General features: G+C 40.2%; 2 protein-coding genes across 2 annotated transcripts in view; one reads left to right on the top strand and one right to left on the bottom strand.

The window, feature by feature from the left end:
* DOCK7 (dedicator of cytokinesis 7) overlaps positions 1-26028 on the top strand; it is a 104013-nt gene that overhangs the window by 25246 nt on the left and 52739 nt on the right. The window contains 7 exon segments of the mRNA XM_009884009.1: positions 111-177; positions 1438-1587; positions 3560-3640; positions 5892-6057; positions 6732-6874; positions 9124-9217; positions 10761-10923. Of these exon segments, the coding sequence (XP_009882311.1) occupies positions 111-177; positions 1438-1587; positions 3560-3640; positions 5892-6057; positions 6732-6874; positions 9124-9217; positions 10761-10923 (864 nt within the window).
* ANGPTL3 (angiopoietin-like 3) lies at positions 12894-21604 on the bottom strand. Its single transcript, XM_009883978.1, has 7 exons — positions 21064-21604; positions 20103-20213; positions 19133-19250; positions 18257-18370; positions 16732-16827; positions 14580-14852; positions 12894-13217 (listed from the first exon to the last, which is right to left on the bottom strand). Exons 1-7 carry the CDS (start codon positions 21559-21561, stop codon positions 13036-13038), a joined length of 1392 nt encoding a protein of 463 aa, XP_009882280.1. The 5' UTR covers positions 21562-21604; the 3' UTR covers positions 12894-13035.

The raw sequence follows: 26028 nt of genomic DNA on the forward strand, positions 1-26028 counted from the left end.
CTTGGCTTAACAGTGGTCAGGCATCATCCAGGAAGGATTTGGGGAGACGGTAGGTTATTCTTTCTTACAAAATGCAAGTCAACTGATGTTATGTGTTTCTTTCTTTTAAGATTTGAAATAGAAATTGAGCCCATTTTTGCAAGTTTGGCTTTGTATGATGTTAAAGAAAAGAAAAAGGTAGGTTTTTAATTACTTGAATGATGACATTTCCACCAAACATAACAAACCTGTATTAAAAAAAAAAGGAGGAATTAATTCTGGAAACGAACCTTTATGAATACAGTGACATACTAGCGGTTGGACGAATGATTGAAGGCATTTCATGAACCATCTTGTGTGTTCTTCTTCTGCTTAGTAACACAGTTGAAGTATAACCACTTTTCTAAAAATATTATCTAATATGTGAGTGCCTGAAATCAGAATATATATATTGTCCAATCTTGGCTTTCAAAAGTCTCTTCCCCAGAGAGACTTTAAGTAACTGAAACCTTTTATTTAGATTAAGTTTTTATGACTTTCTTAATCTCTTTTTCATGATTCAGCATGGTGTGTGTCCAAGTAACATTTTAATAATGCACAAGAAAGTCATACATGCTAAAATTGCTAAAAATTGAAACAAAACTGTGCAGTCTTTTAAAGATCTAAGTTATAGGAAATGCAAAATACATTTATTCCCCTATTTATGTTCTATATTTAATATTTGAGTAGTCTCTTAGTTTTCCTTATTCAAGATATTAGCAGTAGTAGAGAGAATAATGTTAAAAATATGCATTTTGACATTTATCTCTTTAAGACTTGAATTTAATGCATTGAGTTTTAAGTTATGTAGATGAGAGTATGTGGGATATTATGTGAACTTTGTTTAATATTTAAATCACATTTCATAAGCCAATTTTATCATCTCATTACTCTATTTTTTTTTTTTTCTCTCATGTAGTAAGTTCTTTAGTGACCTCTGGTGTTGATAACCAGCTCACATTCACTTTGACTTTGAAGCCTTGATATAGTCAAGGATTTGGTGTTTCAGCGCAGAAAGCTCAGTCTCTCCTTCAAGATGTGTTGTTTTGCTTTGGTTTTTTTTTTCTGTGAATGATCTTAAAGATAATTTTCTATTTTGATGCTTTGATATTTTCAATTCACATAGCAATTGTAATTTCTAGTCCTGTGATGGAACTACCTACCTCACAGGAGGTGGAGGAAGTTTTATAGGTAGTGTGTATTGTTTGCTCCATTTCCCTTTTCCCTTCCCACTGTCCTGCCTTGATTTCTTAATGAAAAGGCCTTTTTGTTTTTCTTTCTATGCATGATTTGAAAGGAGACGATGTTGTTAGATTTTTTACTTGTCTTTTGAAATTGTCTGTTGTTTTTATGAACAGTTTACTAAAAAAAAAAATTATAACTAATGCTTGAAGCTCCCCAACTCAACTTCTTCTTTAGATTTCAGAAAATTTCTACTTTGATTTAAACTCTGAACAAATGAAGGGAATGCTTCGTCCACACGTGCCCCCTGCTGCTATATCCACACTGGCCAGATCTGCCATTTTTTCTATCACTTATCCCTCTCAAGATGTCTTTCTGGTAATAAAGGTAAGAAATGCCAGAGAAATTTACATTATTATCGTCTCTTGTTTTCTATTTAAAATAAAACATGAACAAATCTGCCTGACTAGTTGACTTCTTATTTACATTTGGAGACCAGAATTCTATTCTCAAAAGCGTAAACACTGACACCACAGAATTCTGTTTCATTTCAGATATTTTCAGTACGTTGAGTTCCTTTGTAAAAGGAATGCTTCAGTGGAGATACGCGTTGTTGTATTATTGAGAAATTGAAAAAAGCACAAAGGTTTGCTTGATATAGAGCAGCTTTCTGGGGCTTGACCTTGGTTTTTGTATGAAACAATGTGCTGACTCCTTAAGATGACAGATAAGTGAGTGATTTAAAAATACATATTGATCTGAATCTCATTTCAAAAATGATATATGACCTTAAGCCAGATTTTCAAATGTCTTTAAGAATCGAAATTGCTAAGAGAGTGAAATCCATAACTGAAATAAAATGCCACATTGGTCACTCCTGGAATAAAGTATACAAAGATAAAAGTTATTTTCTCTTCTTTCATTTGATTCAATGAGCGCACAAATGTTACTAGTTCAGTTTGGCATTTGAATCAGGTTTTTTGGCTCGTGTCTGCATAAAAATCATCCTTTTGTAAAAAGGGGAGTTCAGTGCATGCTTTCGGTTCGCAGGGAGTGGTTACAGTGGCTGCTAGCTATATGCTGTGTTTTGAGAACCCTCTTGACTGAGGCGTGGGCAAGTTCTTCATGAACTGCTTCTTACATGAGGAATAAGCTTTTAAAAATGAATTAAGGCTTTGTGGCATGATAAAACAGTCCGAGGTAAGAATAAGGCTTTCAGTAGCGTTGGAGCATATTCTGATCTCCAGTTTTTGGTACGATTCTCTGAATTCCTTCTAAAAATCATCTTTTGCCTGTGCACACATATTTACTCCTCTGATTTTTTACAAGATAGGAGGAAGAGAGAACCCTATATTTATGAGATGGGGATCTGTCCGAAAGAGCTTGTGACTGCATGTTAGTGCTGTAAAACCAGTGATCTAAGAGGAGCTGGTGGTTTGTGTGGTTTTTTGATTTGATGATGAAAAGGATATAGTCGGGGATAAATAAGACAGATGCGTAGCGTGCCTCATCGGGTGAATTTTCACATGGGTCTCACTCACTGGGAAACCACTTTTCAGACAGCTGCTATTGCTAGCATAAACTCACCAGGGAGGGCAAGAATTGATGGAAAGTAGTTTTGTTCTTTGTATTGTGGTAGCCTCTTGGAGTTCTGCTAGCAGACAAGTATGAATGGCGTTTTATAAGCATGGGAGAAGTTTAAAGATATTCGAAGCCAATAGCAGCACGTGCAGAGTGTCGGGCGTAGGAGGAAGGGCCAGGATGGATCTGAAAGAAACAGTCTTCATGCGTGTGATCGGGAAGATAGTTCTATTAGAAACTAAGTGGTAAGCAGTTTTGTGTTCTTCAAGAGGCACTGAGTTACTTGGAGACTTCAAAAGAAAACGTGTACTCTTTGGCTAATTTAAATTATTTCATTATTTGATTTGAAAACACACTTATTTAAAATCGTGCTTGTTTTAGCTGAGTGCATCTGAGTTACCTTTCTGTGCTGCTGCAATGGGTCCTTAATATGGAGAACACAAATAAGAACAGATTTCTGAAAAAGATGATGCTGAAGACAGCATAAGATGTCTTTAAGACCTTAAAAACGAACTGAAAGTGTCTCTAGAATCGTTCAAACCAAAGTGAAGTGGTATATGTTCCCTTGGAACCTATATTTTACACTTGTGCTTCATTTAGAGCTGGAGATCTGGGAACTTAATGGCTCTAACAACTTGAGTGCAGTGCTTGTTCCCTGACTCACAAAGGGAAATCGGGCTTTAACTCTTGAAAGAATGTTTTTGCTTCCTAGTGTTTGTTTAATTTAACAATCCTTGCTGGATACATGTCCTTACAATGGTGCATTTTCCCTTCTCAGCTGGAAAAAGTATTACAGCAGGGAGATATTGGGGAGTGTGCAGAGCCTTACATGATTTTTAAAGAATCGGATGCAGCAAAGGTAAGAATTTTTTTGATGTTTTGGTTAAATTTGGCTACAAGAGCTTTAAGGCTTTTTGTTATTACCAAATTAAACATAAATTGTTTTCTTTTACCTTGGACTTAGCAGCCATTGATACTGTTCCTGTTGTTAGAAGGATCCATTTTTAATTAAGAATCTAGTCAAATTCTAAAGGCCAAAGAAGAGTCAAAGACCTTGAATCTTGATGCCTTACTGGGGTAGAGTACTTAAAGGTCATCAGCTTTTGTAGCTGACAGGGGAGATGTGTGGTTACCATCAAACTCACTCATCTGTGTTTCCCTGTCCCAAAGGATCAGCTGTGTGCTTATGCTGGGTCAAGTGAAGGCAGCCTTTGATGTGAATTTGCAGTAAAATTTCAACTTTTCCATTGCTTCTGGAGCTTAACCCCATCACAGTACCTCTACCGTCCTCTAGAAGGGTTATAAAGTGGATGAAATATGTTAACAGGAGATTCTCCATCACGCCTGGTTTTGAATTGCAGTGCATTTCTGGTTTGGTTTTTTTTGCTATTTTCTGCTGATTTTTCTTTTTGCTTAATACTGTAAAGAAGGGCACACTCAACAGCAGGATGAAGCTGTCTTTTTTACATATAGTAAGAGTAATTTTAAATTTTTATACCTTAGTGTTTGGTTTTTTCATTAACAATGTTCCTTTAGTTCCTGCCTCCAGTAGTTCAGGCATTGTCCCATGCAGTAAAGTCCTGGGTGTTTTGAAGTGCAGTGGATGGCATGGACCTGCCCCAATTTGACTGATTCTTTGTCTTCCCTTTGCTTGTTTAAATGCAGCCTGTCTCCTTGCAGGACTAAAAGCAGAGGTTTCCGCACAGGAGGGAATGCCATCTTATTCCTTATTGCTGGCTGTAGTGTATGGGAGTCTGGGTGGGAGTTGCAGGTTTGGTAGGTTTGGGAGCAGACAGGAATGCTGGTAGCACTTTCAGAATTCAGTGGCGCTATAGCCTTTCCTCCACCTTTTTGCCCACAGGCTACTGTTTGCTTTTCTGAAGTGCTTTCTCCAATACAACAGAGGTTATAGCATAGCAGATCTCTGATTTGACTAGCAGTCAGAAGGAGAAATCTCTGAACTTGAGCTCAGTATGTTATTTTCATACAACTCCTGTTTTTAAGATGTGCAAGAGAGCTTGGAAAGGAAACCTTGGGTACGTAGAATGTGAAGCATTGCTTATGAGACTCAGAAATTGTTTCTAATCTCTTGTACAATTGGGCTGAGCCAAGTGAAGATTAAAGGGTAATAGCGAGGACTGGAGGAAGGGCAGAACAGAGATGCCAGCCCCTCCTGTGGCTGAGGCTTTCCATTATGCTTTTTTGAAAGGAGCTGGGGTGTTCGTTTGTTAGTTCTGATCAAACTCTAACAAAGTTTTGCCTTCCTAAAGTTCTAATATATACTTAGCTGAAGAAGTTCATTCTTTTTGTCTATCTCTGTCTTTATATCACTGCACCACAATGTGGAAAGTGGATGTTTCACCTCAGGTATATAGATAACAGAAGTAAAAAAACCACATTGCCTGTGATCGATAAGTTGACGCTTACCTAGGTGAAATTTTGGAACTGGATTTGTGGGATGCTTGGGAATGTAGGTGAAAAGGTGATTTTTCAAGGTCTCCTTCCCAGCAAGGTGCATAAGCCCGTCCTGTACTAGAAGAATGTGAGCACCAGAGCGCTCCCAGTCCCCTGCCTGGGAACTGCTTAAAGGCCTGTACGTAACAACCGTTCTAAAGCAAAAAATTGCTCTTTAATATGCAGAATCACGGAAAAGTTATTTCTTAATCCTTTTTTCCCCTCAATAAAATGAGTACGATAGTGCTTATTTGAGGAATGTTTTCAGTTTCCTATGCAACTCTAGATGATCTGAGCACCTGCTGCATAAAATGATGTCAAGAAAGACCATTTCAGACTTCACCGAGTAAAATTCAGCTTTTCTTAAAATGGTAGTGGGCAGATGAGCTCACTGAGATTTGTCAGGCTGTTCAGGAGGCTGAAGAGCATGAAGCCAGCTGCTCTGACTCGGGGGCTGTCCTGTGTCTGGTACTGTTGGCCTGATGGCAGTTTTGTGAAGCAGAAGGCTGATTGCCTGGCGCTTAGCGATCCTCCTCTAGAAGGTGCTATTGAAGCACAAAATCATTGCAAGTTAGAAAAGATACTGATTTTGCTAAAAGAACCTATTTTTCTGTTCCTCTCCTTTTAATCTCTTGGGTTGAATATTGTCTTCACAGAATAAGGAAAAGTTGGAGAAACTGAAATGCCAGGCAGAACAGTTTTGCCAAAGACTAGGCAAGTATCGAATGCCTTTCGCCTGGACAGCCATTCATTTAATGAACATCGTGAGCAGCGCTGGAAGTTTGGAAAGAGATTCCACAGAAGTAGAAGTTGGCACAGGAGGTACGGTATCGGGCATCTGCATGAGGGAATGTGGACAAATCCAGAGTTTACTGAAGTCTTGATTCATACCCTCTAGCTGCTATTTCTCCTTTTATCGCTTTCCTCCCCCTGCCCTAGGCCTTCTGATAGTCTTGGGTCATGGTTGAAATAAAACAGAAAAGTCCATGATAACAAATGGATTTATCTTTCAAGGATTTTACAAGCAAACCATCTGTTATATTATTTAAAACCAGGCTTCTAAAACTGAGAGCACGTTACAGGCTGATGAACATTTTCCAAAGGAGTGGATTAATCTTTGCGAACCACACAGCTCATCTGAAACTGCTCTTCAGCATCCCCAAAACTGCCAACTTCATCATCTTTCAGAGCAAGAGAAATACATAAATCTCCACACGATAAAGACTTTTGTAATAGCAGCAAGGCGCTGGGGTGAGGTTGCTGTGAGAGGAGCAGAAGTAGTCAGCTGTGCTTCATAGCCTTCTGATGCCTCAGGAGTGCGATTGTCTTAGCATAACCACCTCTTCTATCACGCTTATTGCATAATTTCCAAAAGCAGCAGCTATCTTCTTGTGTAGAAAATCCTGGTTGGAACAAAAGTACACTCTTGGACAATTGTTTTTCTTCTTTTTTTTTTTTTTTTTAATTCCTCCCTCTTTATTTTGTATTTTTTGAAGAACGTAAAGGATCGTGGTCAGAGAGGCGGAATTCCAGTATTGTCGGGAGGCGTTCGTTAGAAAGGACCACAAGTGGGGATGAGGCTTGCAATTTGACCAGTTTTAGACCAGCTACTTTGACAGTGACAAACTTCTTTAAACAGGTATTGTATGAAGCTATCTAATTAAGGAGTTGCTCCTTGGACAGAGTGATTTGATCGTGTGAAATCAGCTTAGACCTGAATGATTCGTTTCTGATGCTTTCGATGCATGTAATGTCTGTTCCCTGATCACAGGATAACTTTGAGCAGCACGCAGTGGGTTTATTATAGCGTGTGCTTAATTCTGCCTGCAGTGGGTCCACAGTCGATTGGTGGATTCTTTCAATAAATTTACTGTTATTATGTTATGTAATTTGAAATTTTGAGCTGGTTTTGACGTGAATGATAGCGCATCAAAATGGCATAGTGACTTTACCACTCCAGCTAACAGAACTGGGTCTCCCCAGAAGAACACCAGTTTGTTTTGCTCCAGATTTTTCTAACATGCATTGGAAAAATCACTGCCTGGTCTTTTGGTAAACATGTTTGGAAAAATGCTCATAGAAGCAAGTTCACAAAAACTGAGGATAACTTCTTTGGGTTAGTATGTGCCAAAAAGTATTCTGGATATTCGCCCTAGTCTAAGACTTGCATAGCCTTTATCATGATGGTCAGTTGACTCCTTTGGTTTCATTGGGTGATAGACAATCCCACTGAAACATCAACTGGCTGAGAGCCAGGTTCATCAGTGTGGTCTGAGGTTGTCATCAGTTCCCTGGACACATCCAGGGATGCCCGAGAAAACAGAGCATTTCACGTCTGATATGGCTTTGCTGAGTGGCAGATTTTCTTAGCCAGAGCTTGGGATTTTCCTGAGAAGCAGTAGAAAACATGATTGAACGGAATAAAATTTTTAGTTAAGCTTAGAAAATGGTTTTCGTTCATTAATTTTTGCTGAGATTTGCTTAATGCCATATCTGGTTAAGGAAAATTGTTATTTCAATGTCACCTTTGTGTATAAAAAGGGATTTAATAGTGTACAACCAGATATCTTTTGGGCTGATTTCTCGATCATTGGGAATACAAAGATTTAAATTCTATATATTGAAAGTTGGTTAAGCTCTTTTTTTCTTTTTTTTTTTTTCTGATTGTTTTGGTTGTGTGCCACTTTCACTGTGGATAGCCATCCAAAGTCTGCTCTTAAATATAGTAGTGTAAATAAGGAGAAATGTCATCAAGGGCATGAAGTTATCGTGGTGCAAACCATGTAAGTGGAGGGTGACTCATGTCTCTGCTGCTCCGTGCTTTCATGAAACTCAGTGTGACCGAAATTGGGTTCTGCCAATGGTATCTCTGGGGTCTCGGTGACACAGAGCAGCGCAGGAAGTTCCTTTTACTAGGGAGGTTAATAAAATCCAGTTCTGTAATGTATTCGCTGATTATCTGCATCTGTAGATGCAGAATGTAAGAAAAAGAATGTATTACTAATGTATGGCTAATGCAGCCATTCCACTGACCATGTTCTGCAGCTCTCTTTGTAAGATACACCGGTTCACTAAGTTAGTAATGATTTACAAAAGCATATATTTATTGACTTTGTTGAGGTTGTTTTCACTTGACAACTTCGAAACAGTTTGTTTTATTAATTTGTCCTTTAAAAATTGCTGAACATTGATTTAAGATTTTAAGTTTCTAATTCTTCTGTATCTTTTTATTTTTTATCTTCCCTTCTTTTTCTCCTGTTGAGTACAATTAATTGAATCTACCCAGCGTTTTTCTCCTTCCACTTGCTTCTTTTTTTATATTGTGATTTATTAACTTTATTATCAGATATCTTCTGCTTTTGGGTAGTTAGCAGGTGGCAGAATCACATTTTCTATAATGTTTCCAAAATTAATGAAATTCTGAGCTACTAGAATGTGGCAGAAGGAAGACTGACAGCGGACTCCTTCCACTTCCTACTGTTTCTTAACACTTCTGAAAAGTAACTCTTTTAGACTCACACCAAAGAAAAGCAGAGGAGAAGGAATGAGGATCACTACCTGACTGACGGATACTTTTTCAAACTATTATACTTGCTAAAAATTGGGTATTTTGGAGAAATCTTTTAACAGCCATTCTCAGTTTTGAAAAAGATAATATTGATGGGCAGAGAAAAGGTTTTCAATGAGAAGTTCCTGCAGCTGTCATGATGATTAATAAGGAAAAAGGATGGAGAAATGAACTGTAATTTAGCATGTTAATCTTACCACCTTGTTCTGGGAAGGTACATTTTAATATCAGAGGAAAGAGACTATAGTATTAGATGGTTTGTTTATTCTCTCGTGATCCTGAAGGGTTGTGTAGATAACCATTTTCCCAACATCCAACAGGAGGGTGATCGCCTGAGCGATGAAGATTTGTACAAGTTCCTGGCTGACATGAGACGCCCATCATCGGTGTTACGGAGATTGAGACCTATCACAGGTATTGAACAAGATCTTTTTGCCTCAAGTGTGTTAAGGTGTTTAGTTAGGCCTTCCCAGTTGCCACCCAGTTCTTAGAAGTGAGCAGGTGAAAAAACCCTAAGAAATCATTAACAGCAATCCCTGGTAGACCGTGAGCGCTAAAGACGGCATTTTGGCAGGATTTTCCCTGGTACATGTTCCTGTCACACTGGGAGTCGTATCTGTGAGAAGAGGGTGCAAACCCCAAAACTGCTTTAGGGGCTGAGGAGCCTCTGTTTTCCGGAGTAAAATACTACTTTCTAGCTGAGAGGAGATCTCTCTCCTGACTCCCACTTGGTTAATAAGAACAGACTCCACCTCTGTTTGAGAAAGGGAAATAAAACCGCTGGCACACCAGCAGTGCAACATCACTGGTCCCTGACCTGTGGTATTCCTGACAATATTTACTTAACCTGTTCTTAAAAATTTCCAGCGACAGCAATCCTACCGCTTCCTTAGATCATCTCTCCGAGCACTCATCTGTCCTTGTAGTGAGGTTAGGTATTAAGAAAACTTTGCAAAATTATCTTGCTGCAAATTAATCTGATTATGGTCTGTCATGCCCTCAGGGCAGTTATCACAACCTTTCAAGTACTTGGATACTGTTATTAGTTCACTCTTACTCCTCCTTTTTGTAGCCTAACCAATCTCATTTTTTTCAACCCTTCGTCGAAGGTTGTGGTTTTAAAATTGTCTGTTGCTCTCTGCTAGGGCTTCTTTAATCTCTGCATGCTTTTCTTCAAGCACAGTGCTCTAAACTGGTTATGCTGCTCCTTTTAAGACCTCATGCCAGGCAAAGCAGGTGAATTTCTCCCCAGTGTCTTACACATGACACTTAGAATGGTTGTAGCTTTCTTCTGGACGTTGGCTTATTGTTACTGCTGTCACCCAGCCCTTTTCGAAAGAGTTGATCCACGCCAATTATTTATTTTTTAATGTTTGTATGTTTCCCATCTCCTTCTTAATGTAAGTCCTTTGCTCTTGCTTATGTTTCACCTTAGTTATTTGATGTCGTTTCTCCAACTCTTCTGTCTTCCAAATTTTTACAATCATTTCAACCTCAGTGCCATCCATCAACAATAAGTGTGCTGTCAGTACTGTCAGCTGACTTGCGAAGGAAAATATTCACTAATCTTGGTGCAGATTAGCTTTCAGCAACTCCTGATGTTTCCTTCTGGTTTGATAGGCGAGATTCCTGATGAGACTTTGAGTATATTGTTTTTAACTATAGTTGGGCCTCTCAGTGGCATTATCTAGACTGTATTTCCCCAACGTGCCTATGAGAACAGCGTTTGGGACTTGTTAAGATACATGATTTTTGTTGGTTCTTATTAACTGGTACCCCAGATATCACTTTGATTCACTGTCACAGGTTTTTAACAAAACCACATTGGCTCTAATTTATCATTTGTTTACTTATGAAATTAATATTAAGATATTAACCTGAAGAAACAAAACATGAATATGCTTTTTGATTTAAATTAACTTATACTTACTGTAATGAAATAATTTTCTTCTTACAGCTCAATTAAAGATAGACATATCTCCAGCTCCAGAGAATCCCCATTACTGTCTAACTCCAGAGTTGCTGCAAGTCAAACTTTACCCAGACAGCAGAGTTAGACCTACAAGAGAAATCCTGGAGTTTCCTGCCAGGGATGTCTACGTTCCAAATACCACATACAGGTTAGAGTTTTGAAATATGTTTCACATTTCAGGGCCTGAGACTGGCAAGTCCAGAAATTCCTCCCTTATCATCTGATGTGTTGCAAAACTTGCTGTATCAGTAGATCTGCTGTGCCAGAGGCACAAAAAAGGGTCCAGACTGACACATCAGAAAATACACAGTTGTGAAGGGACGAATATATTTGCATAAAACTTGGCTGTGAACAAGAACATGAGAGAGGTTTCTCCATTTCCCAAAATTCACAGTGAAATTTAGTTGAATTCTTTTCAGTTCTATGTAGTTTTTTTCTTTGTCTGTCTCTACGGTCATCATTCTCTTACTGTTTTTAATGCTTTCTGACACTTCCAGTGACTTACTTTTTTCCTTTAAAGTGGGGGCAAATGCATAATCCCTTCGTTCATATTTCTATTTTGATTTAAAAGCAATTTCTTTGTTGACAATGCTTGAAAAAAAATCTGAAGATCTGGAAGATAAGAAATTTTTCTAAAGTATCTTGGGAAACAATAACCTTTCTATAACTAAGCCCAGGCACGGAGCAAATTTCTTTTCATTATGTACCACTGTTCATTTAAAGCTTTTTCACGGTATCTTTGAAGACGTTACACATCTGAGTGGAATTGTCATCTTCAGCTGAGTAATTTCACCAACTTACTCACCAAATCTGTTACTACGTGTTGTGAAAGTTAGATAAATGCAAACCAGGTTTTTGTAAACCAAAGCTTACAAGAAAGAGTTTAGTCAAGTTCCAGATCTCGTGTCCAAAAGATTGATTTATTTAGTTAGTTAGTTATAGAGGTTGGACAGGTAAGTAAACATTCCAATACACCAGTACAATTGAGCAGCACTGTGTGATCTCATCTTTTTAATAAATCCATGAGAAGTGAAAGTATTTTTGCCATTTTACTTTAATTAGCACATTCTGTTCACAGTTGTTTCACTCTGACATATTTTCTCTATGGTTGCAAATGTTCAGATAAAAAATCCGTACTGTACAAGGGTTAGGTAAGATATACAAGTCAATATGACTCAGTGTAACCGCAGAACGGGGGTCTTTGTCAGTCAACACTTCCGCGGCCGTCCATCCACGAGCATGTCAGTAGTCCTTATGCATTATAGTATTCTGCAGCTGAAGTTAAACAAATGTGACTGTGTTCTCAGGAGCAGGACCAACACTGTCAGGTAGGGTGTGCCTACAGAGTTTGTTGGTTGGTACCCTTGACTCCACTGGAGTTACTCCACAGGCAATTGTATTTGAAAAGTGTTTTGTTGTGTGCTCACTTAGTCTTTCATTTAATTTCTTAGTTAGGTGTACTAAAAGGTCGCAAAGGGATGGCTCTGATTCCGTTTCAAACAAGAAGCAAAGATCTCTTACTCATTTCAGTAAGCTTTGAAACTTAGCTCTTAAGACCTAAACTTTCTTACTGAAACAAGTTATTCTTCAAAGTGTGGTATGTAAAAGATTAGGCCTGTCCTGTGGCTTACTTGATGTGTGTGCACACATCTCTAGTTGTATGAGTACAGTGCTTCTGCGAAGATTGGCCTGAGCTACACTGCAGAAAATTTCTCTGGAAATACACAGAACCCTAAAATGGAGAGTTACCCATCTTTCATTTGCTCATAGGAACATTCTGCAACAATAATGTGACCCAAATATCAAATTAGTTACTTTACGAAAGAAAATTTCCCTTTTTCCCTATAGATTAACACCTAAATGTCCTCCATAGCATTTTGCCAGCCCTTCGTTCTCTGAAACACTTTTTGGGTTCTCTACACAACCCCGAAATTAATGTAACAGCCTGAAAACCCATTCCTCTAAGCGATGCTAGTTAATACACGAGTAGGTGGTCGATTCCTAGGCATTAGAGTTTCATCCTGGGTAGGTAAAAGCTCCATGAAAGTTACGGCACATTCACATTGGGGCTACGGGGAATGAGAATACTCACCGAACGTACTGTAAGACCATCACAAATGCCTCAGGTTTATGTCTTGAAGAACACACCATACAGTTCATGGATTTAGACCTGCATCTGTTGTTAAACATAACATGGACTTCTTTGATGTAGTAATGTTCAGTGTATACGTTCTGAATTGAAATGCATCAGGTTGAGCATTCAGTCAAAACTTTTTAAATCTGTGGGGTGTATCATTATTTTGGTTGACTTGAGCAAGTAGTATCTTCCTTTCTTGGGCTTCCAGTATAAGCCTTTTCTTCTGTCTAGTCTTCCTTTTGACCTTGGTGCGACGTATTTCCCGTTGAGGTTGGTTTCCTCACATTCACTGTGCCACCAGCCTCCTAAGGAAACATATCGTAAAGTCAGTTACTGTCAGTTGTACCGTAACATACTGCGCTCAGTTTCCGAGTAAACAGCTCCTCTTTGCAACATAAGTCTTCTTTAGACCAGTTCCAGCAAAAATGACTATTACCCAGTATACCAAAATAAAACGGTGCTTGTGCATATACCCACTTACAGTTGCAAGTTGAGGGGCAGCACAAAGATGATGTGCTTCCCGTTATTGTCTGCTTCACATAAAAGTAGTGGTGCATAGAAAACTGCACACTCAAATGCTGCCACTGAATCAGGACACCCACAAAGTTAGCTCCACACTTTCATGTTTCCCGTGACCCTCTACAACTGACTTTCTGATTTGCTGATATTTTTCTCAGGTACAAATAGTTAAATCTCTGCATCTGCAGGAGACTGAAGAGCCTTTAGTAAACAAATTCTCTTTTTTTTTTTTTTGGCTGGTGTCCTTAACCACAAGCTTAAATTGTAAGCCCAGTTCTGCTTGCAAAGGACTGGCAGTGACTCTGTGCTAAAAATGAAAGTTTAGCACTTTGGAAGTCATTGGCCATCTGCTTTATGGTCACTAGAGCTGAGTAACAGTCTCAGCATCGTTTCAGACATTAACAATTTTCAAGCCTAAAATGACGTACAAAATGTTTGTTGCATGAAGCAGATGTCTGGAGGGCAATTCTGTATCCTGTGGTTTAATCATTAATTGCTTTTTCAATTGTTTGCTTTTTGCTATAAACTAGCAAAACATAAAAGCTTCAGAAAATCAAAGGATTAAGAATCCTTTAACCAAATTATCTTTAAGGAGAAATGCCTTCAGCCTTACATCTCTCTTGCTCTTTTGAGAGCGATTATATCATATATATTTGACAAACAGCTAAAATCTGCCTTTGAATGGAAACTCACTATCGTACTTAACTTTTGGGTTGTAGCCAAAATGGAGTTGAGAGTCAGTTTGCCTTCCGTTTTCTTGCAAGGAGGGATTAAACAATCCGACCTTGGGCTGCCACACCAGACCAGCCATCAGAGGAAGAGCTGCCCTTTACTTCATAGCTCAGAATCTCATCTTGGGGTTTTATTTCAACCTGTGCTGATAGTTCTGTTTCTGATGTTGGGCATTTTCACAGCTTCACTATGCTTCGGTTTTACCTATCTATAAAATAGAAAGGTGATGCCTTGTAGGACCCTTCTATCTGCCAACAGAAAATGTCTTCTGCCCTTTCCTGCAAGCAGAAGATGCTGCTGCCCTCTCTTTTCTGTATCCAAAGCCAGGCTGACATCAGTAACTGCCCACTAAAGCATACTACCATCCTTCATGTAGCAAAGACATTCCCGTGTTAATATACCCAGCGTACTGATACCTAGGTAGTTTTCTGGACAGTTGAAGTCATTTATTATGTCCACGTCACGGTCTGCAGTTGAGAACCTCAGTTCTGTCTGCTCCGGCAGGGCATTGGGGATGCTCCCAGAGATCCGTGAGAGCTGGAGAGTGTAGTCTGTTTCAGGGCCTCCCAAGCTGAACGCGTACTCGACGTAGCGCTTATTATCTTTCCAGTCCTGCAGCTCAATCCGTAAGATGTAGTCCCCTTGTTTGGTAATGGAATAGGTCTTGTTCAGGCCGAGCCAGAATTCCTCTGCAAAGTTGTAGTAAATAGATGGTATTAGTGTGGAACGAGGCATGAGCACGCTTACCGTGTTTTTCAGATCTCTAACCCCTACCTCCGATAGCTCATTCACCTTTAAAATATCAGTATTTGAAAATATGTGTTCAAATAAGCTGCGCAATGTCAGAATCGAGAGATGTCAGAGGTGCGGATTAGGGGACAGAAGTCACCGGGCAGAGAGTTAGTGGGGAAGGGGTTATGTGATAAACTTTCCCTAAACCCCCATATCGCTCACACTGCTATTGAATTTGTTTTTACGGATAACCTGCGGGTAGTAAGTGTGAAAATCTAGTATTTAAAAGGATTTATTCATTGCTTTAATTAAATCAATAATATGAGTCTTGGGGACTGTTGATCTTTTCAGAGGTCTCCTGCTACATTCTTTTTGTTTACCTCTTCTTAATTGCACACCGGTGATCAATAAAAGCAAAAGATATAAATGAACTGGAGCTTCTCTCTTAACTTTCCCACCTCTTGTGAAACTCTGAGAATGAACTCAAGACATTTAAAACATGCATAATTGGAACCGTGTGACAAATGAAGCAAATGGCATATATAAAACCTAATTGCAATTGTTGTCTTTTTTAAGGAAAGAGCTGCAGAACTAAACTGAGGTTTCAATACCCTTGTGTCCCAAGTGAATTTAACTTGGGCGTTTTTCTTTTGCTAGAATTCTTGATAATTAGTTTAATTAGTATCATAAATTATATTAATTAAGTAGCTTATTATCAGTGCTGCTGGTATCAGGTAGGTAATTGCCACGTGTAGAAATGGTGCAGTGAATGTGAGCGCCATACATGCAGGTGGCATTTAAAGCAATAGAAGACAAGATGGTTGAGTAAAATACTCCCACGATTTACAGGTGAGGAGCAGTAGCCTGTTACATTTTAACACCTTAGAATATGCAGCACAGAACTGAGTAGGACATAGCTGAGAGTGATGCGATCCTCTGCAAAATCTTCCTGGCGCTGAAAAGACGTGGCTTCGTGTTGGTGTAGTATATGGGAATTGGAGACCAGTCAAGGAGCAACTATAGCCTTCAGTATGATCAGACAAACTGGACAGGTAAAAGTCTACCTCAGTTGTGAGCTACTGTCCCAAAATGTGGGAATGGTTGAGATATAGCAGCCTGTTGTTGTAAAAGAGGTGGGAGCAAGTCAGTATTGCTGTCCATACTGGTGAAGTTTTGATCTGTGCTGTGCTTAAAAAGTAAGAATATTTTCTTAACAAAAGTAGGCTCATCTCATTGTACGACAAAAATAGGAGAAATATTCTGGAGGAGGAGGCTGTTGGGCAGCACTCGGCGCTACGAATTCTTTGGAGTTGATGATTAACAGAGCAACGTGGGTGTTTCCTCACCCTATCCAGCCATGGAGGGGATTGGCCACCGGCTGGGGAAGCCGGAGGTGTTTGTGCAGGGGAGCACACCCAGCCGCGGGCTCTCTTGAGGTTGGAAGAATTGGTGTGGCGGTTTTAAGGGAAACAGGATTGCAGAAAGTTCGAGAGAACGTAGTTAACAGAAACTTGGTGAGGTTTTGCGTTTGTGTGTATGTTTTACAGGCTTTGGAGGTGCTTTTATAAATAGTAAAATCTGGATAATTTAAACAGCATTTAAAGCGTTCTGGCCTTGATTCAGCAAAAGTTTCTAAAGACGCATTTGAAGGTGTGTCTTTGAGAATTTTACTGAGTTATGTTTTCTGGTAAGCACTTTCTGGTGTTATACTAATTAGGTAAGCTGTTCAGATTTGATTGCAGGTTTTGTCTGGTCCCATGTGAACACCTTTCAGTAAGATTCAGCTTCTCAAATCAACTGATACAAAGAAAAGACAAAAAAAAAAGGCATTTTTACCATTGAGGTCACCAAAACCGTTTGTGTAGGCATCCCAGGTTTGGTTGAAATCTAGTGATCCATCCACTCTCTTCTGGATTACAGTCCAGGAACTGCCTGTAAATGCAAAAGGGAGGTAAATCACAAGTCTGGCTTAAGTGTTTAAAGCATTAGAGAGAAAATGGAAACTAACTGAGACCGACCGCCGCTGACCTACGGGCTTTTCTGCTGTGGCTGCCCTTAGGCGAGCTCACGCTCTACTGCAGTGAAGAAAAAAATGGGTTTGCATTGAAGGTGGCTCCATATGAATCCCGCTTACTTGTCATTTTGCAGCAGACTTGAGTGCACGGGTACTGAGCTAGAAAAGCCTCTCAGCTGTATAGCGAGCAGATGCTCGACTCCTCTTGGCCTTATTAACTGTCTGTGAGTGTGCTCTTGTGTGCTCCAAGTAGAACGATTTAGCCTAAATCGTCATGAAAGAAGTTCCAGTGAGCACAGCTGAACAGAACGCAGGGCCGTTCGAGTGTCCTCTACTACACTTGCGGTGACTCAGCTCACTGAACTTATTTTGTTAAGCTGCCTTCACTGGGTTTCAGTTGTTTATGAGGGCTGAGAAACACAAACAGCAAAAATGATAAAAAAGAGATATGAAAAATTGCAGACGTTTATCAGGTTGTCAGACTCCCGCTACTGATAGTGCTTGACTGCTGGGAACGCAGCTCCACAGAAGGTATGAAGTGTTGGAGGTCGTGTCCACGCCAGGGCTGCAGTGAGGTCTTTCTCCTGACCAGGTCATGACACCCTCCTTTCACCAGTTTCAACAAACGTAAGCAAAGGAGCTTTTTGCACGGGGCAGGCCCATGCCACTCTGTTTACACATCCAAGCAAATCCCATGGCCTTGCTACGTTTGCATCAGAGTGATCCCAGGCTCTCTGGGAACAGTGAATCGGTCAAACGATGTGTGAACTCTGGGTAGCGGCAAAAGGAACAGACAAACAGGTTTCTTACAAAAAGAGAGCTTGGATAGGTGCTGTGGACAATTCTGGACCTATATGATGCATAGCTACTGACTCACCCAAACGTGATGCAGGAATCCTGTCTCCAGGACTCACCTCTTTGGGTTAGTTCGGTATATCTAAGTCTCAAGCAATAACCCTTGTTAGCAAAACAATATTTTACTAAGGTATTTACTATTTACCATTTGTTTTATTTGGAAAACCTATTCATGGTTGCAATATAGCGGCATTTCTAATTGCCATTTTCATTATCTGTAACTAAAGGGGCTTGGGTTTTTTAATATATTTAATATGTCACATGGCTGAAAGTTCTTTCTTCAGTATAAACAAAAGATGAGTAAAGAATGAAAGCAATGTTAAGGAGACTTCAGGTTATAGGAAACCTGCGCGCAGACAGGCCAGGAAAAGAAGTCAAGAGGATACATGAATCATGTTAAGTTTGTGTGTACTTTGGGATGACACACCTTTTTTTGGCTTATAGGAAACTACTTATATGAAAATTAAACTGTTGCTAGCACAGCTGTCTTACCAGATTTCATTTCACAGTAGACATCGAAAGATTCTGAGCCATTGGGCTTAATAGTGTAAACACCACTGGACCACATGCCGCTGTTATAAAGAGCAGTGCAGTCAGGAGCGGCACCTGGGAAAGCAAAGAGCAGACAATCACAAATCCTAGTTTGGATGTGGTAAGTTTCAATCCAGCTTTGTAACTTAAATTTCTACATGGGATAGAGCCAAAACAAAAACTAGAACAATCTTGCTGGTAATTTTATTTTACAGTAAGTGGAAAAACTGCTTTGGGCTTGGTAGTACAGCTGCCAAGTTGTATGTAGGTTGGAACACCCATAGTTTTTGAGTTAGGCAAGGTTTCAATAGAGATAATTTTGGAAAATTTGCAAGGCCTAAGACTAGGCTCCGGAAAATGGACTTTCCTACCCCCTGTAAAGTTCCCAATAAATACCCTTCCCATTGCCACAGTTGGAAAATGCCTCTCAACTTTAAAGAAAGGTCTTCCAAGTCTTAAAATTAGCCAGTGTGAAGTAAATTAGTTCTCTGTTCATACTCTCCAAGACAGGCATCGGCAGTGCCAGAAGTGGCAGTAAAAGGGTGGTCCCAGCACGTGCTCACAAGGGGTGAATGGAGGCTGAAGGTTGAGGACAGGATTACTGCCTTATCGGACGTTGTTTCTGTATGTCACCCCAGAAACAAGTACACGTATAGTGGGGCTAAACAGACGATGACATTTTTCAAAGCAAGAAATCCAGCTCCTTCCCACAGCGCTGCATATAACGTGAGTCTTTTGCTTTTAGTCTTTGACTATTAAAAAACAGCGCAAAACTTTCACAGAGAATACTGCAAATGCAATGTATTGTGTAGTCGCGTCTAAGCGATAAGGTCTCACCGTCAGATTTGTATGTTACAGCTGTGGCGTTGTGCACAGGAAAGGAGATGGCCTCTGGTTCTGTTTGCTCCCCCGTGAAGGAGTTCTCTGCAAGTTCCTGGAGCTCTATATGGTTTAGCTGAAAGAACCGTAATTACAGGCTGTTAATTTCCCAAGGCTCTGAAACGATGAGGTTCATGTATCAAGCCAAACAATGGCATGCAGAGAATTATTTTTCTTGTGAATGTAATCCTTTAGAATACCCAATTTACAACATAAAAATAACTGTAGAACCTCACTGGTGGATTTCAGTTGCATGAATGTCAGCTGTGCCACTGCTCAAACAAGGTAGGATTCATGAGGTGAGTAGATGACCCATTCTCATGAGGCGCACCTTAATGGGCAAACAGATTTAACTTACTTCCTCAGGTGACATCACTTAGACAAATAATACCAACATCTAAAGAGCACAGAACTCACAGTTCCTTAGGCTGAAATGCATTTTCCTTTTATAGCCTCCTCTTAGGAATAAATTAAATATGAGTGTGTCAGTTATACCAGCGTTACGGTGACACATGTTGAACTGCAGAACATGGTTCCTTTTTTGGAGTGAATATTGGAAAAGAAGAAAGAGAGAGAAAGTAATTATATTTAAAAGACCAGTGGAAGAACAATAATATGATAGATTATAAGAGAAAAAAAGAAAATTAGCAGTCAGAAAAAGTACAGCAGCCTGATATTGATGGACAGTAGTTCAAAGCTGTGTTCTTGGACATTGTTTGCTCTCGCCATAGCCCCCTGCCTGGCAGCACAGCAGTCTCACACTCAAAAGGGTACCTGTTTGCGGTCAAAATTGTTTGTACCCTCCTCTACACCCCCAAACTGTGAGCAGGAGGGGTGGCTGAGCTAAATGAATGGTTGGGCCATTGACTCCCTCAGTGTTATGAGAGGTGACAAATTCTGAAAAGAGAAATAGAGGTGGTTCCTGTACCTTGTCCTCCAGCTCCATTATTTGATTGTGCTGTCTGTCGAGTTGCACATGCTGGTCTTCTACGATTTTGAGAAGTTGCTTGATGTGGTTGTCCTGCTGCTCCACGAAAGCCTGAGGAGAGGGATTGAGGGAGGTTGCGGTTAGAAGCAGCAGAAGACCTTCACAACGTTTTGTTGTTGTTATTTTCCTTCCATTTTCATGTCCAGAACATTTATATTCTGTGAAGTTGGCCCTTGATTCAAACTAAATGTATGCCACCAGTCAAAAAAGGGAATGATTCCCAGTGTTTAGGTTATTAACTTAGGATTTGGGAGATCTGGATTCATCTTTCTGCTTTGAAATGAATATCCAGTATTTTCTCACACAAGTTGCTTGTTCTTGTTATGCTTCTGCAAATTACAGTTAATAGGTCCTTTTCCATAGAAAACCCTATGTGCACCTAAATATTTGCATTGCATTGACATTAAGTCCATTAACACTTGCAAGGTTCTTTGGTCCTGGAGGTCATATAGGTATTATAGATGTCCCTCTTGAAAGGTTTAAACTCCCTGGTTTTATACTGAGCAGGCAGTTCCTAGTGCATTGATTTGCAATGAGCTGATGACATACAAACCTATGGGCTTGGTAATCACATCACTTTCCCAATTGCAATTTTTTGGATCATTATTATTACAGAATTTCTTAAAACCAATTTGCCAAAAAATACTGAAAAAGATACAAAACCTTATAATGTCACGATTTTCTCACTGATTTCACTGGGGAATTTTACTGCAAAATAAACAGTATGTCAGACTGAGACACTGATTCTTTTAAGATTATCGCAGTGATTTATTTCTCAAAGTACAGGTGGTACTACAGTGACGATGCAGGGAAAACATGAGCTTCTATTGCATGACTACCGATAATAGCATTACACTTTACTTTGGGTTTGTGTGTCAGGGGCTTTCACAAGTCTACTTACTTTGAGTGAAGAAATTTCTTTTGTCTCTTGCACTGAAGGCTGGATAATGGCCAGTTTTGTGACTTTGTCTTCCAGTCCCCATACTTTCTCTTGCAGCTGGATTTTGTTTTGTATGAGGTCTTCAATCTTCGAATTCATCTCCTGTGAGAGATTCTTTATCTCTTCGTTGTTGATTTGCAGTCTGGCCGTAGTTTGTCTGAGCTGTTCTTCTTCTTCTTTGATTTCACTGGTTTGCAGTGAGAGCTCATAAAAGGACCTATCAAAAATGTAAAGTTTTTGAAAGATGTCATTCATCTGTCCCTTTGTCTTATGGACAAAGTCTTTAAGACCGTGCCCAAGCTGGAGGAGTCCATTGGCTAAGATTCGTACGTCATCTAACATGGCAAATCTCGACTTCGTCTCGGGAGATGCAGCAGAATCAAAGGAGGAATAATCCTTCTCAGCTGTAGCTGAAAGAGCAAGTGGGGCAATGAATAGAAAGAGTAGAATAATTTTCATGTTTTCTGCTCCTGGTATTCTTTGGTTGTTCAGGATGCAGAGACTTTTCCTACTAACAGTTTTTGCTGTGAGGCTGTTCTGGGTTGAAGAATTTGATCTATTTATACTCCTCTTCATTTTAGAAGAGGCAGACCAACGAGTTGATCATTAAACTGTGTGTATTTGAACGAATGTAACCCCTCCTGAATGTAGGTTGATATCTGGGAAGATAAAACCGAGAGACGGGCATGTTGCTGATTAAACTGGTTCTGAACTTTTCCATCTGCCAGACCTTCTGTTATAAAATGTTATTGATGACATAGTGTTTTTCACACAAGGCTTTTTAATAGATTAATTTTGGGTCATAATCTTGATAAGGGCCTAAATTGCTTCTTGTTTGTGTTGTGTGATTCCTTTTATTGCCTCCGGAGTATAAAAGGGTTTACCGTGCTTAAGAGCACTGGACGCTGTATTTCAGGTTGTGCATCTCCTTGATAAGCTGCGGAAGCGCAAAATATTCCCAGGTGATTCACACAACCTGATTCTCATCTTGTACCATTTTCTGATGTAACTCATTGTGCTGCAGTGGATTTACTTGTCATCTACTGCAGATTAAGTGAGAAAGAGGGAATTAGGTCCAGAGATTGCCTGGATGTGATTCTACTATGTTAAGGTTTGTGCAGTAATTTACACCATATAAAACTTATTTTTTAAGAGCTGCTTTCTAGACATGGGTGAGATAAATAACACCTCGCTTACATTTCTCACCTTACCATTCTCCTTACAGTTTAAGATTCACGCTACATAAAGCAAGTCTACGAGTACTCTGAAATAAATGTCCTGTTCTGCAATGGGTCTCTGCATGGGAGCATGTATGTTTTTTGAGTAGTATTAGAAGTATGAATGAAAGGTATTTTTCTTTCTGGAATCACTCATAGCAATCCAAGAAATCCATCCATGCATAATACAGTCTGTACTTTGGAGGGTTTTCAGGTTTTTGCTAGATTCTTTAATGTTTAGTAATTCTTCCCCTGGACTTTTTGTTGTTATTGTTCCCGTACATATGCACGTATGATATGAAGCTTCAATAGAAAAATTGTTTTAAAAATGAAGTTGTCTTATATGTTGAACTTCCTATGTCATGAAAGGTTGGTAATATGCAAGTAACCTCCCCACCCATAATTAAATAACGTGAAAATATTTTAGATCTCCGATTAATTGGCGATGAATGTTTTGTACCGATATGATTTGGACCAGACTTACTAGAGTATCGGCACAAAGTATAGAAAAACGGCAGGAGCATGTGGATCATCAGGCCTGGCACCAGGAAAAACTGGGATACATTCAAAGAGAATCTGCTGGCATAGAGTGGAAGCAAATGTAGGAATTATCCTTAAATACAAACTATTCACTAATCACTATTCTATGCCAAGAAGAGGCACTGCATTTTCACAGCCTAAAGGTGCAGTTCTGTCCGATAAAAAACCAACCCAGTAATTTCTGGTCTTGCAAAGTGTACCACTGCAGCAGACAATCTTAAGGTCTTCATCCTTGTACACTGATATTTGTAAATTCACAGCATTGTAAAGGGCTGTGACCAGTAAGGAATTGTCTCTTCGAGCGTAATTTTAAAACACTTAATCAATGAAACAAAGTAATGATTTAAAAATCCCTGAACACTGATTGTTTTGAGGATTTTGGCCTGCGGTCTCAGCTCTGGCTGCACTGTGCAAAGAGTTGGGAAGAGGAGGGCAAGGACAGCTCGGGGCTCTGGCGTGCGGTGCTGCCGAGGGTCAGAGCAGCCTTTGCTTCATTTAAATTGCAGGTTGTTGTTAACCAGCTCTTCAGATACTTTAGCTGAACAGTCCTTTGGCCTTTCAGGACAGACTGAAGAGCTGCGAAGAGGCCTGCAATATGTGCATGCCCATGCAGATGATGCAGTGCTCACCTAGTTCGGTTCAATTCTCTGCAGTCAGCATTAAATTGGGTCAGAAATGTGCACATCTAATGCAGAATGAATGGCGCTTGCCAACTAAATGCCTGTCTGGTTCTCTGTTGGGGACTTGTAAAGCCACAGTTAGCTGAGCCCGGCCAGCTGAGGCTGGGCTGTGTGCTCACTGTTGGTGGATGAAACACGTGGTGGAGGAGAGTTATTTGCTTAATTACTCCTTTGAGCCTGGAAGGCTATAGGCAAGAGAGGAGTTTGGTTACGGGCTGTTCACTATAGCTCCTGTATGTCCATTCACTTGCTGATCATTTATTTTGCACTGAATATTCGATGCATTGATGAAGACACAATGGCCTCTTCATTCAACACAAGTCACTCATTGGAGACTGACTGGTTGAATGCTGTTCCAGGGCCGGAGCACCTCTGCTATGAGGAGAGGCTGAGAGAGTTGGGGGGGGTTCAGCCTGGAGAAGAGAAGGCTCCGGGGAGACCTTATTGCCGCCTTCCAGTACCTAAAGGGGCTACAGGAGAGCTGGGGAAGGACTTTTTACTGGGGCATGGAGTGACAGGATGAGGGGGAACGGCTATAAACTGGAAGAGGGCAGGTTTAAGATTAAACATTAGGAAGAAGTTTTTCACTTTGAGGGTGGTGAGGCACTGGCACAGGTTGCCCAGAGAGGTTGTTGAGGCCCCATCCCTGGAGGTGTTCAAGGCCAGGCTGGACGTGGCCTTGGGCAACCTGGTCTAGTCGGAGGTGTCCCTGCCCATGGCAGGGGGGTTGGAACTCGATGATCTTCAAGGTCGTTTCCAACCTAAACCATTCTATGATTCAGGATGTAAACAAGCATCCAAGAATTGAGCAAGAGGTTGTTTTGGGCCCCTCACCACAAGAAGAACATTGAGGCACTGGAGCGTGCGCAAAGAAAGGCAACGAAACTGGTGAGGGGTCTGGAGCACATGTCTTCTGAGGAGCAGCTGAGGGAACTGGGGTTATTCAGCCTGGAGAAAAGGAGGGTCACGGGGGGCCTTATTGCTTTGTACAGCTCCCTGAAAGGAGGGTGCAGAGAGGTGGGAGTCGACCTGTTCTGTCAAGTAACAGGTGATAGAACAAGAGGAAATAGCTTCAAGTTGCACCAGGGGAGGTTTAGATTGGGTATTAGGAAGAGTTTCTTTACTGAAAGGGCCATCGGGCATTGGAATGTGTTACCCAGAGCAGTGGTGGAGTCACCATCCCTGGAGGTATTTAAGGGTTGTGTAGATATAGTGCCGAGGGACATGGTTTAGTGGTGGGCTTGGCAGTGTGAGGTTAATGGTTGGACTAGGTGATCTTACGGGTCTTTTCCAATCTAGGAGATTCTGTGATTCTGTGAAAATGCTAAGACTTCTGCTGTGTCACAGAGCTCATGCCACTCTCAGATCTCCAGGTGAGCAGTGGGAGCAAAGTCATTTTGTGCAGAGAAATAAGAGGGAGTTAGGACTGTGCGTTTGTTTCTTCTCTGATGCTTAGATACAGCCGTCCACAACCCAAGACCACCAGTGACTGCATAGGAGCATCTCATAGGTTGAAAGTTATACACATATGTGTTATTCTGTTTTGGGAGTTTAGAGTCAGGCTTGTTATGGTTGGTGCTGCTTGTTCAGTGGAGAAGTATTCCATTGGCTTTGGCCAGTGGGGAGTCTGCTGTATTCCTAAATCAGTGGTGTTGCAGTTGGGCTGGGCAGGTGTGTCATCAGGCAGAGCAAAGTAAAAATATTCTAGTGATGCTGTTGGGAAGCTCAGTCTACATAGAGATGCAGAACTGAACAGGCACTTTGGCTAAAATGAAACACCATTTAATTTTTCTGCTTCTGCCTTTTTATCAGCACTTTATTTTAACTCCACATGTAAAAGTCTAGTAAGTAGGGCTCAAGTGGTAATCGTTATGTTAATTCTTAATTTCATTGTGATAATGAGTGTTTATCATGATTAATTCTCTGACCTGCATGGCATAGGGCTTTTTTCCAGCGATCTAGCTTTGACAATTGATTGCTTTCACAAGGGATGTCCATGAGGCTCTAGTCTATGAGAAGCTACTCAGTGGAAGGCTATTAAAATTTACAGTTTTTTCAGATTAGTTTCTAAAGAAACTCGTCAAATCAGTATTTACTCAACCTTACTAAAAATTCTGGTAGAGTGTTAGAACATTTAGGGTTATTCATGGGACAGTGACCAGCCTGGAGGGTTTCCATTGAGTCATCATTCCTCCAGCATTTTCTCATTTGGTAATATCCATGGAAATGTATGAAGAGCTGTTCAAATGAATAAAAAAAAACCCCACAAAATAAAAACGTGTGCAGGATCTGAGTGGCACTTACAGCACTTATATTGTATCTTTGTGGGAAGTTGTTTGGGTTCTTAACACTTTAACTCTGAAAGTTTTGATAGTTTTTGCTTTGAATGGTAGACCAAATCCATCATACCTGATAACCCTATTAAATACTTCCAATCTTTTAAAAAGTAAGATAAGCATGTGTTTTGAAGGATTTGTATTTTCTGTAGG

The sequence above is a fragment of the Charadrius vociferus genome, unplaced genomic scaffold (genome assembly GCF_000708025.1).
Source record: "Charadrius vociferus isolate BGI_N301 unplaced genomic scaffold, ASM70802v2 scaffold423, whole genome shotgun sequence".
In the NCBI taxonomy this organism is placed as follows: Eukaryota; Metazoa; Chordata; class Aves; order Charadriiformes; family Charadriidae; genus Charadrius; species Charadrius vociferus.